Source organism: Erythrolamprus reginae, chromosome 7, assembly GCF_031021105.1.
Source record: "Erythrolamprus reginae isolate rEryReg1 chromosome 7, rEryReg1.hap1, whole genome shotgun sequence".
Lineage (NCBI taxonomy): Eukaryota > Metazoa > Chordata > Lepidosauria > Squamata > Dipsadidae > Erythrolamprus > Erythrolamprus reginae.
Window position 1 is genome coordinate 79,284,326 of NC_091956.1, and position 16,425 is coordinate 79,300,750.

Here is a 16,425-nt window from a genome sequence, read left to right on the forward strand (position 1 = left end):
GGATATTTCATGATACATATATTTGTCTGAATTAGGGAAATTTTATTTATATTTTGTAGAATGTACAATGCTTTGACAGCCTTCGTTTGTAAAATGGACAATATAACAATATGCTTTTTACATTTTATTGTTTCCATCTTACTATTATTGGGCACAGGTACTCACCTGATGATCGCCCATTCCCAAGAGGTAAGAATTCTCATCTGCCATGCTGAGAGCTGAAACAATTAACCAGATATGGAAAAGTCAGTGTACAGTTAGCAAATGGTAATTTTACTACTAAAATTATTGGCAGTAGGAGAGAACAAAACTCAGAGGAAAAAACAATCCATCTAGAATGACTGTACTTGAGCAATCGTCATTCTAGTTTGCAACAAATGCATTTCACCAATACAACATCAGAAACAGTTCTCGTCACAGCATGCCAAGGCACAATTTCTAAAAATGTGTTTCTGCGTAAGTCTTCACTAGAAGGAGTTGAGACATAGCAGAGTAATGCTCTTGCATAAACTCCGAGGATGTAGAGCAGAGCAACATATTACAACAAAGGTTTCACTCATGGGATTTCCATATAAAAGTGTCCCAAGTCTCTAACTAATAGGTATGATTATACGTATGATGTAATTTTGGATGATCCAAGAATGAGCAATATATGGATGCAAATTAAGTCAATTAGAAAAAAAGATCATCAAAAAAGCAGAAGTAATCTGAAACATAGATTATATTCTACTAGCACAAAGTTCTAAATTCTAAAATGCACTTAACAAGCAGCCTTCAATTGGTTAAGATACGACCAATTTTAAATGTAACATTAATTATTTGTCTTTTTACTAGAAAAGAACTAAGTGCAATTTAGCTAATCAGCTCTTTGAAGAATAACAAAATAAATTAACTATATTACAAAATATGCCCTTCTAGAAGAATTAGATTAAATTTATTGGATTTATATGCCGCCCCTCTCCGCAAACTCGGGGCGGCTAATTACAGAAAATATAAGATCAATACATTAATATTAATTAATTCTATTTATATCTAATGCAAACAAGATATTAGTAAACAAAAACATAAGGTATTTTTTTATATTCATTCTGCCTTTTGATCCTAAATTTAATTTTAGATTCCACCCATAGTCTTAGAATAAAGAGGATAAAGAACTGTAGATTTCAGTGGCTAGATTCATGTATCACACTAAGCCATCATAAGGTTTAATCTTTGGCTTATTTTATGTACAGACAGTGTGGAGAATGACATTTTGTTACCAGTATTAAAAACCAACTATTGTCACATGCACTTTATTGTTATGGACTAACAATAAACTTGATTGTATGTTTGGCACAAATCATAAAACGTGGAAATAGCGGAAATGAAAATAATTTCTCTTTCCCTTTTGGATGTGGCTAGATTTTTATCATCATCATCATAATTATCATCATTATCATCACCATCTAAATATATACTTGGCGGGATCCAGGGGAAGAGCCTTCTCTGTGGTGGCCCTGGCCGTCTGGAACCAACTCCCCCAAAGATTAGAATTGCCCCCACCCTCCTTGCCTTTTATAAGCTGCTTAAAACCTACCTCTGCCGTCAGGCATGGGGGAATTGAGACCCTCTTCCCCCTAGGCCTTTACAATTCTATGCATGGTATGTATGTATGTATGTTTGGTTTTTTTTACATTAATGGGCTTTTAATTATTTCTAACATCAGACTACTATTGTACACTGCTTTATTGTTGCTGTTAGCCGCCCCGAGTCTCCGGAGAGAGGCGGCATACAAATCCGATAAATGAATGAATGAATGAATAAATAAATAAATAAATATACACTGTCTAATTCCCAAATATCCTAATTCCCAACATTCCTAACAATTCACTACCCTTCCTGGATAGCCTCACCAGGGGAGACAACAGCAGCAAATTGGAAACACAAGTCTATGTTAAAACCACCCACACTAATTAAGATTTCCATTACCAAAGTAATAACCCAACTTCCCACGAGACAAGCAGTGTAAGAACGCCATTTAGATGAGCAGACGCACCCTGCAGCAATACTGAGAAAAGTGCCTGACCACTCAACATAAAAAAAGGAAACAGGTCATCTATATATTTTCCAACAAAACAGGTACTCATGCAACTTTATCAAAAAATCCCTGACCACTCAACCCACTACAGCACAACCAACGTAAGATGTGAAAAGAATAACAACGGTCTCAGAAACCATCACCATATTATTACTATCACCTGACATCGCTGTAGCATGCAAACCAACTAAAGCCCTCCAAAATATCTTAAATCAACCAAAAGACACATTAACCCAAAAGAAAGAAAAACAGGAGTCATCTACAACATACAACATTAAGGATTATATCAGCCGCTATGTAGGACAAGGAATCTGAAGACTAGCCGATCACATCAATTTATTTATTTTATTTCTTGTTTGTTTTGTCCAATACACAATACAGTGATCCCCCGATTATCGCGAGGGTTCCGTTCCAAGACCCCTCGCGATAATCGATTTCTCGCGATGTAGTGGTGCGGAAGTAAAAACGCCATCTGCGCATGCGCGCCCCTTTTTCCATGGCCGCACATGCGCAGATGGTGGAGTTTGCATGTGGGCGGCGGGGAAAACCCGGGGAAGACCCAGGGAAGGTTCCTTCGGCCGCCCAACAGCTGATCTGCTCCGCAGCGCGGCAGCAGCGAGGAGCCGAAGATGGGGTTTCCCCGTTGCCCAGGCAAAGGGGAAACCCCAAGATTGCTTGCCGCTTGCCCGTTCGCCCGCCCGGCCGCTCGCTTGCCGCTCGCTTGCCGCTCGCTTGCAGCGCAGCAGCAGCGAGGAGCCGAAGATGGGGTTTCCCCATTGCCCAGGCAACGGGGAAACCCCATCTTCGGCTCCTCGCTGCTGCCGAGCAGATCAGCTGGTGGGCGGCCGAAGGAACCTTCCCTGGGTGCTGCCCGCCGCTCGAGAGCAAGAGGGGGAGAGATAGAGAAAGAGAGAGAAGGAAAGAAAGAGATGAGAGAGGGAGGAAGAGAGTGTGAGAGAGGAAGAAGCAAGATAGAGAAAGAGAGAGAGAAAGAAAGATGAGAAAGGAAGGGAATGACGTCATCGGGTGGAAAAATCGCGATATAGCGTTTCGCAATGATCGAGATCGTGAAACTCGGGGGATCACTGTAATGGTTATAGAGGATATACTTGAGTAGAACGTATTAAAGAAAGAATAGAAGAGACAATATAGGAATAAAATATAACTATGAGAGAATAGCAGAAAAGATATAGGGATAGAAGAGGAGATATAGGAGATATAGGAGAGACTATAGCAGTGTTTTTCAACCAGTGTGCCGCGGCACACTAGTGTGCCGTGGCACATGGTCAGGTGTGCCGCGAGAGGGGAGAGAGAAAGAGAGAGAGTAAGAGAAAGAAAGCAAGAGAGAAAGAAAGCGAGAGAGAAAGAGAGAGAAAGATAGCAAGAGAGAAAGAAAGCAAAAGAGAGAGTGTGTGAGAGAGAAAGAGAAAGAAAGCAAGAGAGAGATAAAGAGTGAGTGAGTGACAGAGAGAAAGAAAGCAAGAAATAGAGAGGAGATGAAGGGAGAAAGAGAGAAATGAGAGAAAAAAGGGAAGAAAAGAAATGAGAAAAAGATTGAGGCAGAGAACGAAAGGAAAGAGAGAGAAACAAAAGAGAGAGAGAAGTGACTCTTGATTTAAAGCATATGATAAAAAGCACCCAAAGAATAAGAGAGGAAAACCCCCCCAGCCCTCACCTGTTTCTGGAAATGATTCAAGAGTGTGTATACACACACACACAAGGGGGGATAACGTATAATATGTACTGTCTTAGAGTGTCATTTTGTGTCATTTTGGTTGGTGGTGTGCCGCAGGATTTTGTAAATGTAAAAAATGTGCCGCGGCTCAAAAAAGGTTGAAAATCACTGGACTATAGGACAGAGGACGGTAGGCACTCTGGTGCACTTATGTACGCCCCTTACTGACCTCTTAAGAACCTGTTGAGGTCAACAGTAGATAGTCTAAGGGTAAAGTGTTTGAGGTTAGGGGATGATACTACGGAGTCTGGTAGTGAGTTCCATGCTTCCACAACTGGATTACTAAAGTCGTATTTTTTACAGTCACGTTTGGAGCGGTTAATATTAAGCTTGAATCTGCTGTGTGCTCTTGTGTTGTTGTGGTTGAAGCTAAAGTAGTCTTTAGGCAGGACATTGCAGCATATGATCTTGTGGTCAATAATTAGATCATGTTTGAGGTGCCATAGTTCTAAAGTTTCAAGATCCATGATTGTGAGTCTTGATTCATAGGGTATTCTGTTTCGAGTGGAGGAGTGAAGGGCTCTTCTGGTGAAGTATTTTTGGACATTTTTGATGGTGTTAATGTCCGAGATGCGGTATGGGTTCCAAACAGATGAGCTGTATTCAAGGATGGATCTAGTGAAAGTTTTGTAGGCTCTGGTAAAGTAGTGTGAGATTGCCGGAGCAAAAGCTGCATAGGATTAGGTTGACAACACTTAAAGCCTTTTTGGCGATGTTGTTGCATTGGGCTTTGGCACTTAGGTCATTTGATATTAGTATTCCGAGGTCCTTTACTGAGTGAGGGTTATCTGCAAGATTTTGTTTGTTTGGTTTATATTTGAAGTTCTGATTCTTTTTACCGATGCGGAGGACAGAACATTTGCTGGTTGAGATTTGGAGCTTCCAGGTGTTAGACCAATCAGAGACAGAGTCTGGGTCTTTTTGGAGAATAGCTGTGTTATTGGTGGTGTTGAAAAGTTTTACATCGTTGGCGAAGAGAACACAGTTGTTAGAGATGTGATCGCAAAGGTCATTGATGTAAAGAATGAAGAGTGTTGGTCCCATTACACCACCTTGGGGTCACCGCTTTTAACAGGGGCAGGGGTAGATATGGTGCTTCCTATTTTAACCACTTGTTGTCTGTTTGACAGGAATGCTGTAATCCATCTGTGGAGGGATCCTGAGATGCCACAGGATTTGAGTTTTAGGAGTACAGTGATCCCCCGATTATCACGAGGGTTCCGTTCCAAGACCCCTCGCAATAATCGATATTTCGGGATGTAGTGGTGCGGAAGTAAAAACACCATCTGCGCATGCGCGCCCCTTTTTCCATGGCCGCACATGCGCAGATGGTGGAGTTTGCGTGTGGGCGGCGGGGAAGACCGGGAAGGTTCCTTCAGCTGCCCAACAGCTGATCTGCTCCGCAGCGCGGCAGCAGCGAGGAGCCGAAGATGGGGTTTCCCCGTTGCCCAGGCAACGGGGAAACCCCATCTTCGGCTCCTCGCTGCTGCCGTGCTGCGGAGCAGATCAGCTGTTGGGCGGCCGAAGGAACCTTCCCCGGTCTTCCCGCCGCCCAGGCAAAGGGGAAACCCCAAGATCGCTTGCCGCTTGCCCGTCACCCGCTCGCCCGGCCGCTTGCTTGCCGCTTGCCCGTTCGCCCGGCCGCCTGCTCGCTTGCCGCTTGCCCGTCACCCGCTTGCCCGGCCGCTCGCTTGCCGCTTGCCGCTTGCCCGTTCGCCCGCCCGCCTGCTCGCTTGCCGCTCGAGAGCAAGACGGGGAGAGATAGAGAAAGAGAGAGAAGGAAAGAAAGAGATGAGAGAGGGAGGAAGAGAGTGTGAGAGAGGAAGAAGCAAGATAGAGAAAGAGAGAGAGAAAGAAAGATGAGAAAGGAAGGGAGTGACGTCATCGGGTGGAAAAATCGCGATATAGCCTTTCGCAATGATCGAGATCGCGAAACTCGGGGGATCACTGTAGTTTGTCATGGACCACTGAATCAAAGGCTTTGCAGAAGTCAATATAAACTGCATCTATAGATTTTCCTTGATCCAAATAGTTTTTTTCTGAATCCAAATTGTTTGTTGGAGAGCAGGTTATTAGTTTCTAGGTGGAGAGTAATTGATTTATTTATAATTGATTCCATGACTTTACATGGGATGCAGCATAGTGATATTGGTCTGTAGTTATCAACAAGAGAGGGGTCTCCTCTTTTAAAGATGGGGATGACCATAGCTTTTGACCATAGTTGGGGAAGTGTGCTGGTTCTGAAGGATTTTTCGAAGATTATGCTCAGTGGTCCTGTTATAGCAGAAGAGAGGTTTTTTAGGAAGTATGCACATAGACCGTCTGGTCCGACTGATAGAGAGGGTTTAACTGTCGCGGGCGGTCTCGGAACGCATTCCCCGCGAAAATCGAGGGAACACTGTACTGCACTGAAGCTGACAACATGGGAAAAACCAAAGAATACCACTTTATAAACAAGGGACAGGTAGCAGAAGTCTTCATGATCAGAAAATTATTATTATTATTATTATTATTATTATTATTATTATTATTATTTATTAAATTTGTATTCCACCCCTCTCCGTAGACTAAGATTACAAGCTCTATGGCTGTTAATTCGAAGACAGAATAAAGGAGGCCATAATTTAAACTTCAGGACTGACACAGAACAATGCCACCATTCTAATACACTCCTGAACAAAAAACTTCCTATTTATGGTTCCCTAATTCTCTACAAAAAACTATTTATTTAATTTTGTTATTGTCGCAGAATGAGAAGCAATAAGAGAATGAATCAGAGAAAGTAGCTTAAAAGGCACTTTATGGGCAGAGGAAGGAAAATATATACTGACACATATTATTATTATTATTATTATTATTATTATTATTATTATTATTATTATTAATTAGATTTGTATGCCGCCCCTCTCCGCAGACTCGGGGCGGCTCACAACAGTGATAAAAAACAATATGTATTGACAAATCTAATAATTTAAAATCTAAAATAGCAATTGTACATTTAAAAAATCTAAAAACAAGGAACCCCAATATAAAAAACATACATACAGTACAGTCATATCATGCACTAAAACTACATAGGCAGGGGGAGATGTCTCAGTTCCCCCACGCTTGACGACAGAGGTGGGTTTTGAGGAGTTTACGAAAGGCAAGGAGGGTGGGGGCAGTCCTAATCTCTGGAGGGAGCTGATTAATGGCCAAAAACTATTGTTCCGCATCCCAAATAACTCATAGTCATCATAAAGCTTAAATCAAACATCTCTTCCCATACATATATGTGCATGAACGCACACAGAACCACCCACTCACACACACAAATACATTTACGACCCATATTAAAATCTAACTGGAGTATACATTAAATTCTATGGAATAGCTAAAAATTAAAAATTAATCTTTGGCCTTTCAACTACAGCTCTGAACAATCATCATTGACCATATTTCCTAAATTCCTATTGGGACTTGTAGTTCAGGAATTTCTAAACTAGGACAGGACACCAATTTACAAAATGTTGAATTTTATATATAAACACTATATATATGACCGAAGTGACTGGATTACATATTTAATACACATTGATATCTTTTTTTTAAAAAAATTCATATTTTCTATCTTTCGAAAGGGCAAAATTAAAGAACTATATTATCAAGTTACATTGAATATGTTTTGTAGTAAATAATTTCAGTTGGCACATATAAAATACAGAAATTGTGATGAAAAATGTGATTATTGGGGCAATATTACATTTGCTATTGGAAAGGAAATGAATTTATGATTAGTTAATTAATTACTTAATTAATAAGCATGGCACATCATTCCCAGAAATATAAAAAAGTTAAATAAGACCAGCCAATATCTTTTATCAAATTAACTTTTGTTCTACAGGGGCTACATAATACGTAAGGATTTGAGTTTCCATCTGTGAGACCGCCTTCTGCCGCACGAATCCCAGCGGCCGGTTAGGTCCCACAGAGTTGGCCTTCTCTGGGTCCCGTCGACTAAACAATGTCGGCTGGCGGGACCCAGGGGAAGAGCCTTCTCTATGGCGGCCCCGACCCTCTGGAACCAGCTCCCCACGGAGATCAGGACTGCCCCCACCTTCCTTGCCTTTCATAAACTTCTTAAAACCCACCTCTGCCGTCAGGTATGGGGGAACTGAGACATCTCCCCTTGCCTATGTAGTTTTATGTATGGAATGTTTTTGTGTATGTTTTTATATAAGGTTTTTTTAGGTTTTTAATGTAAAATTGTTATTTTAGACTTAATATTAGATTTGCCATTGTATACTGTTTTATCAATGCTGTGAGCCGCCCCGAGTCTGCGGAGAGGGGCGGCATACAAATCTAATAATAATAATAATAATAATAATAATAATAATAATAATGCAATTATATTTTTAAAAAAATCATTGAAGAAATCCAGGATTGTATAATCCATCATAAAATTAAAAATCAGAATACCATAATAAAAAAACAAAGTAAGAAAAACAATGAACAATGATGATTTACAATCATATTTTTAAACTTTGCTTGCCTGTTTTTTTTTTCATTTGTAGAGAATCAGAATGGAAGTGGTCTCATAATTGGTGGTAAAACCCTTTTGGTGTTAAATATTAATTGAATTTCTTTTCAGCACAGACTCCCAGCTAGTTAGAAATCCACAGTGTAGGTTTGTAGGGTCTTTAAATGTCCTGCCAAGAGTCCCAGTTCTTCAGAAAATCTTATGATTCAAAAGATTTTTCCTCTTTTTACCTCTTTTCTAGAGAAACCAGCCAAGCCAGCTTTCCAGTTCCTTTCACCATAAGATTGAGAAATAGGGAGAATTTACTTTTCTGGAGAAGCGGTGTTTTTCATCATTCTTATAGTATACACATTTTGAATTGGTATGCTATGATTGCATTTTCCAGTTGCAATTTTTCTAACAGAAATTTTGTTGGAATGGGTCAAATGCGATCCAAAACAATTAATTTAAATAAATGGTTTAAGTTTGGTTAGTGTTGTGATTCAGCCCGAGGCTGCTCAGGGACCGGCTGCGTCTCTGCTGGATCCAGGCCCGGAGGAGGAGGACAGTGAACAGGAGGGGGAGGACCAGACAGACGGGGGAGAGGAACGTCAGGGAGAGGATGAGGGGGAGCAGCCTGAGAGCCCCGGGGGGGGGGCGCTCTCCCCAGCCAGTAGCCTGGCCTCATTGGATGAGGAAGCACAGGCTATAATTGACATGAGACAGAGACGTGCAGCTCAGAGATGGGACCAATTAGAAAGGTATTGGCATCACTGAATTGGCAACAGCTGGGTTTGGGTGTGGTTCTCCTCAGCAGGGTTTAAAAGGCAGGCAAGCCCTTGAAGCCATGTGGAGCGTTATCAACTTGAAAGTTCTGTGACCCTGCTTCGCTTCTCGGCGTCTCTGATCTTGGCTTGTGGCCTAGAAGACTGGAAGACTTGGGGGAGGCATTTGTTTGTTATCTCCAGCGTTGTTTTTGACAGCAAGAATCCTGTTTTACTTCATGGCCTTCGTGAAACATCTTTGAAGTTCCAGCATGTTCCTGTGTGTAAGGACATTTTCTGTTACCTGTGTTTGCTTTGAATTCTATAAACTGCCTTTGATTTTTACCAGTGTGTCTGCTTCTCTTTTTGGGTTGGTGTTTGCTGGAGGGACCCAGACAGAACAGTTAGAAGAATCTTTTATAATCACATCCTTATCAGGAAAGACATAATGGACTCAATCTGTATAGTCTGGAGGACAGAACGGAAAGTGGGGGCATGATCGAAACATTTAAATATGTTAAAGGGTTAAATAAGGTGTTTTTAATAGGAAAGTGAACACAAGAGCAAGGGGACACAATCTGAGGTTAGCTGGGGGAAAGATCAACAGCAATGTGAGAGAATATTATTTTACTGAAAGAGTAATAGATGCTTGGAACAAACTTCCAGCAGACATGGTTGGTAAATCCACAGTAACTGAATTTAAACATGCCTGGGATAAACATATATCCATCCTAAGATAAAATACAGGAAATAGTATGGACCATGATGGTCCAGACTAGATGGACCATGAGGTCTTTTTCTGCCGTCAATCTTCTATGTTTCTATCCTAAAAAGTCTACTGAAGTACTACATTATTAAAATAGCATAATGTTCAAGAATGGATGAAATAATTTGAAAAACAAATACACTCATTTAGCATTAAAAAAATACCATCTGACCTCCGTTACACATCTATTTAAAATAATTATCATCAGTTTAAATACAATATTTCCAAATATATACAAGTTTACAACTTTTTAAAAAACTTAGTTTTCTGAAAAATATAGTTGATCAGTCCATCAATGAATAGGTAAAACAGCACCAAATTATAATTGTTTTGAAAGGAAGAATATATAATTTCAATATACAATATTATTTTGTGTTCCTTCTTACAATCCACTCAAAATTAATATACTAATAATAAATACATATATTCTTTGATTTATCTCCCTTAATTTGTAACCACATAATCGACTAAAGCTAATTACTGATTAAAACCTAAGAGTACTAATAACATGTCTATCTATTTATTTGACTCTCAAATAAACCTGCTTGCCAAGTTCAACATACTGTACACAAACCTTTTAGTTTTATTACAAATTGCTTTTTAATACATGTAAACTATTTGTGGCTAACTGTCAAACACAGTGGAGTAAACATATAAATGTTTATGCCTTTCAACCAAGATAAGAATAAAATGCACAGTATTTATAACATGGTCAGTACTTAATTACTTCAATTTGAAATGAAATTTCAATACGCAGGCATAAAAAAAAGTGAAGAGTTGTAAATATGAATGCAAACAGGAATTTTATTTTCATTTATCGAACCCCAACAAGAAGATATGTCATTTAAAGATGAAATTACTCAATAGTATCAGATATCTAAGTAGCTGATCTCTTGATTTCTTAATCAACTATTCATTCTTCAGAACTGTATTAATCCTCCTTCTATTCTACCCTTTTGCAAAGCTTCCAAAATACTGCAGTAGTTGCAGAATTTCAGTCACCTATTTTAAATTCATGTAGAAATCAAAATTGGTTGCCGATCAGTTTCCGGTCACAATTCAAAGTGTTGGTTATGACCTATAAAGCCCTTCATGGCACCGGACCAGATTATCTCAGGGACCGCCTTCTGCTGCACGAATCCCAGCAACCAGTTAGGTCCCACAGAGTGGATCTTCTCCAGGTCCCGTCAACTAAACAATGTCGCTTGGCGGGACCCAGGGGAAGAGCCTTCTCTGTGGCGGCCCCGGCCCTCTGGAACCAACTCCCCCCAAAGATTAGAATTGCCCCCACCTCCTTGCCTTTCGTAAGCTACTTAAAACCCACCTCTGCTGTCAGGCATGGGGGAATTGAGATCCTCTTCCCCCTAGGGCTTTACAATTCTATGCATCGTATGTATGTATGTATGTATGTATGTATGTTTGGTTTTTATATTAATGGGTTTTTAATCGTTTTTAACATCAGATTACTATTGTACATTGTTTTTATTGTTGCTGTTAGCCGCTCCGAGTCTCCGGAGAGGGGCGGAATACAAATCCAATCAATCAATCAATCAATCAATCAACCAACCAACAAACAAACAAACAAACACAGAAAGAAACAAAGAAACAAACAAACAAACAAACAAACAAACAAACAAAGAGAGAAACAAAGAAACAAACAAACACAGAAACAAACAAACAAACACAGGCACATACATAAATACATAAATAAATAAATACATAAATAAATAAAATAAACCACCCCAAATTTCACAAACAAATCTTGATTAGCATCAAATGAAGAAATTGTATAAAGCAAAATGGATTCCCCGCCTCCCAGTTCTGTATTTTTTCTTAGGAAGAGGAAGGAAATAGTAATAATGCAATAAGACAATCTTTGAAGGTTGATTAAAACACTGGAAGTGGTAACTAGTGTCTTTTGGCAACAATATTATTTGGCTACCAATGTCACGTAGTTTGGCTATGGTCTCTTCTAACATGGTATTAGTTGATGTCGTGCACACTACGTATTTTATTTCTTTCTCAATACAATGCAATGAATTAATGCCACGCTTAAACAAATAGTCCTCGATTTACGACTGGTCACTTAGTGACTGCTTGAAATTACAACAGATCCCCAAAAGCCACTTATGACCTGGTTTCCAAGTTCCAATGCTGCCCCCTGATGGTCAGGTGACCACATTTTGGGTGTTCGGCAACTTTGACTACTCCTCACAGTTCATGTTACTATAATTCACAACAGTTTTGGGGGGGGAAATCAGAGTTTACTTCTGAAAAACCTCTAGCAAAACTTGATCCGTAGTGAACAATGGTTTTGCTTAACAACTGCTAAATTTACTTAAGAACTGCTATGTTTGCTTAACAACCACTGCATTTGCTCAATGATTGACACAAAAAAGTTTGAAAAATAGGGTCAGTCATGTTGTGATTCGGTGTTTGGCCCTCACTACTTATGATCATAATTCCCAGGCTCAAATACGGTTGTAAATCAAAAACTATGTTAGTCTTTGTATATTTATTGGGTTATCAATGCAACCAATATCTCAGGGACCGCCTTCTGCTGCACGAATCCCAGCGAGCAGTTAGGTCCCACAGAGTGGGTCTTCTCCGGGTCCCGTCAACTAAACAATGTCGCTTGGCGGGGCCCAGGGGAAGAGCCTTCTCTGTGGCGGCCCCGACCCTCCCTCTGAATCATCTCCCTCCAGAGATTAGAATTGCTCCCACCCTCCTTGCCTTCCGTAAGCTTCTTAAAACCCACCTCTGCCGCCAGGCATGGGGGAATTGAGGTACTCTTTCCCCCTAGGCCTTTACAATTTTATGCATGGTATGTCTGTATGTATGTTTGGTTTTACAGTAGGGGTTTTTAACTGTTTATATTGGATTGTCATATGCTGTATACTACTGTTGTTAGCCGCCCCGAGTCTACGGAGAGGGGCGGCATACAAATCCAATCCAATCCAATCAACTGCCTGATAACCCAATAAAGAATAAGAATACAGACAATGCATGGTGTTGTGTTTTTTTAATGAATTAAATAGCAATTATTCCTTACATTTGTTTTTCATTCTCTTAAGGTTGTCCCAGAAACTGGGATTGGCAAAAACCTGATATTATAAATGTCAAATTTAATTTTTATTAAGACAAGCATTTCCATTATAAGTTTTAGTAGGTCAGAATATTATTTTAAACTTTATGATGACTTTCTGTTTAAAAAGAACCTTCCCAAGGGTAAACACATTATTTTCCACTATCATAATAAGCTCTGACAAGAAAGCTGGACAGTTCTTCGGCCGGCCAGGAAGTACGTCTTTGTGATGTCAAAGCTCCGCCCATGGAATTCCCTATTGGGATTCCCCACCTCCTTTCCAGCCTCCCAACCGGCCCCAGCAGCTCCGTGGCTCTTTTAAAAAGCTAACAGCCGGACGGCGGGGCTTCTCAGCGTCCTCCTGAACCCGAACGCTGAGCCCGAAAGTTCGACAAAAGTTCGGGTTCGGCGTTCGGGTTCGGGAGGACGCCGAGAAGCCCCCCGGCTGTTTCAAAAGGTGACAGCCAGGCGGCAGGGCTTCTCGGCGGCCACCCGAACCCGAACTTTTGCCGAACTTCCGGGTTCGGCATTGGGAGAACGATGAGAAGCATCCGGCTGTTTCAAAAGGTGACAGCCGGGTGGTGGGGTTTTTTTGCGTTTTTTTTCCTTGAACGCATTAATTCATTTTACATTGTTTCCTATGGAAAACAATGTTTCATCTTACGAACTTTTCACCTTACAAACCTCCTCCGGGAACCAATTAAGTTCGTAAGACGAGGTATTACTGTATTTCTTTCATGCATTGCAATCAATGACTGCTGCAAAGATAACAAAAGAAAAGCAAATATTAGTTTTGTCTCTTTAGTTATAGTAATCTTGGAAATTTTCATATAATAATTCCATATATATATATACATATCTATATCAAGAATAGTCCTAAAAATGCGAGTTCCAGGTATGTGTGTGAATGATGAGGCAGCATCATTTGGTTTTATTAAAGTTTCTATGTTCCGGTGATCGAGATGGCTGCTGCCTCATCATTCACACATATCTATATATATATATATATACACACACACACACACACACACACATATAATCTATCTATCTACCTACCTACCCATCCATCCATCTAATTTTAACATATGCAGAGCAATTGAGGTTACCAACGATAATTATGGATATATCTGCCCTGAGTCCAAAGAGAAGGATAGCATTGAAATCTGATAAAATAAATTAAAAAAAAAAATCATACATCCAATCAAAGGATAGCAGACACACCAGTATCAGTTTTGAAACAAAGAGAATTCTAGTGGCATTAGACTAGAAAATTTAGCAACAGTTTTGAAATAGATAAAATTCAGGGTTGATTCAATACAAAGGCAGACTCTTATTTCTTTCATCATCATTTCCAACAGACTTTTAGAGAAAGGAACTTATTTCTTAGTGAAGAATCAACCAAAAAAATCAACCAAAGCTTCATATACATTTTAGATGAGAGGCATTTTTAATTTAAAAACAATACACTTGAACACAGAAGTGACAAAAAATGGGAAATTCAAAAATTGCATAAAACTGAAAATGTAGGCAAAACCACTACTGTAATGAGTATTTTTGGAATTGGTACTTACTAAGGAAATCTTAATCTGGTACATGGTTGGAAGAGTTGAAGATTAGGCTGGGAACAGATCATCATGGAGTAAATCTATCACTATGGTCACTATGAATTGGCGCATAATCATCATCAAACTGCAGGCTGGAATTGCAGTGATATTATCCAACCAACACAGCCAAAAGAATCTAAGTTACGTATCAAGAAACAACAATAGCTTACTACTACTACTACTACTACTACTACTAATAATAATAATAATAATAATAATAATTTATTAGATTTGTATGCCGCCCCTCTCTGAAGACTCGGGGCGGCTCACAACAATGATAAAAAACAATATTATAGTGAACAAATCTAATATTAAAAAGAAGTATATAAACCCTATCATATTTAAAACCAAACAACACATACATACCAAACATAAAATATAAAGAGCCTGGGGAAAAGGTGTCTCAACTCACCCATGCCTGGCGGTATGGGTGGGTCTTGAGCAATTTACGAAAGACAAGGAGGGGGGGGCAGTTCTAATCTCCGGGGGGAGTTGATTCCAGAGGGCCGGGGCCGCCACAGAGAAGGCTCTTCCCCTGGGGCCCGCCAGATGACATTGTTTAATCGACGGGACCTGGAGAAGGCCAACTCTGAGGGACCTTATCGGTCGCTGGGATTCATGCAGTAGCAGGCGGTGCCGGAGGTACTCTGGTCCAATATATAATGTATTTCTATAGGAAATGTCCTATTTATGCTGTGATAATAATTATTTTTTACCAGTATTAGAAATTAATATAAACCTAAATTCAAATGTCTGACTTTTTACATTGATTTCCCGTCCTTCATTTAAGTAGACATATTCTGCTCATGTTCGAAATATTAAAAGTTTCCAAAGCAGAACTCAGAGTTGAAAAACATACTGGATTTATTTCCCTTATTTCTGGTCATTTTTATACTCTGTTCATATATTGATTTTCGTTTTTCCTTTCTTTGAGGGCCTTTTAAAGAATCAGATCTCTTTTGGCAGAACAATGCAATAACAGTTCTAGCCCTCATACTTAGAGGAAGTCATATTAACAACGATAAACATTACATTCATCTGAGAAAAAAAATAACAGTGAGGTTGAAAAGAATATTCATCTCCTAATTGCATTTTTGCAAACTGCTTGATATAAGACGATCAGCATCAAACATGATTAGATGTTGGGTTAAATGCATTTTAAATGCATTAAAAGCATTGCTCACAGTCACTCATGCCCTCATCACCTTGAGGCTTGACTACTGTAATGCCCTCTACATGGGGCTACCTTTAAAAAGTGTTCGGAAACTTCAGATCATGCAGAATGCAGCTGCGAGAGCAATCATGGGCTTCCCCAAATATGCCCATGTTGCACCAACACTCCGCAGTCTGCACTGATTGCCGATCAGTTTCCGTTCACAATTCAAAGTGTTGGTTATGACCTATAAAGCCCTTCATGGCACTGGACCAGATTATCTCCGGGACCGCCTTCTGCCGCACGAATCCCAGCGACCAGTTAGTTCCCACAGAGTGGGTCTTCTCTGGGTCCCGTCAACTAAACAATGTCGCTTGGCGGGACCCAGGGGAAGAGCCTTCTCTGTGGCGGCCCCGGCCCTCTGGAACCAACTCCCCCCAGAGATTAGAATTGCCCCCACCCTCCTTGCCTTTCGTAAGCTGCTTAAAACCCACCTCTGCCGCCAGGCATGGGGGAACTGAGATACTCCTTCCTCCTAGACCTTTACAATTTTATGCATGGTATGTCTGTCTGTATGTTTGGTTTTATAATAAGGGTTTTTAACTGTTTTAATATTGGATTGTTATATGCTGTTTTTATTACTGTTGTTAGCTGCCCCGAGTCTACGGAGAGGGGCGGCATACAAATCTAATCAATCAATCAATCAGCCGGTCGGTCGGTCAAGAAAGAAAGAAAGAAGGAAG

At 40.1% G+C, this 16,425-nt stretch overlaps 1 protein-coding gene across 3 annotated transcripts in view; it reads right to left on the reverse strand.

Moving 5' to 3' along the window:
• The window catches only part of NFKB1 (nuclear factor kappa B subunit 1), a 291,304-nt gene that overhangs the window by 81,337 nt on the left and 193,542 nt on the right, over positions 1–16,425 (reverse strand). For 2 of the 3 annotated variants that reach the window (XM_070757965.1, XM_070757967.1), the window contains exon 2: positions 166–218. The exons of the other annotated variant lie outside the window; for it this stretch is intronic. In XM_070757965.1, coding sequence (XP_070614066.1) covers positions 166–210 — 45 coding nt within the window. In that variant the 5' untranslated portion in view covers positions 211–218. The remainder of the gene's footprint in view (positions 1–165; positions 219–16,425) is intronic. 3 annotated transcript variants of the gene reach the window in all.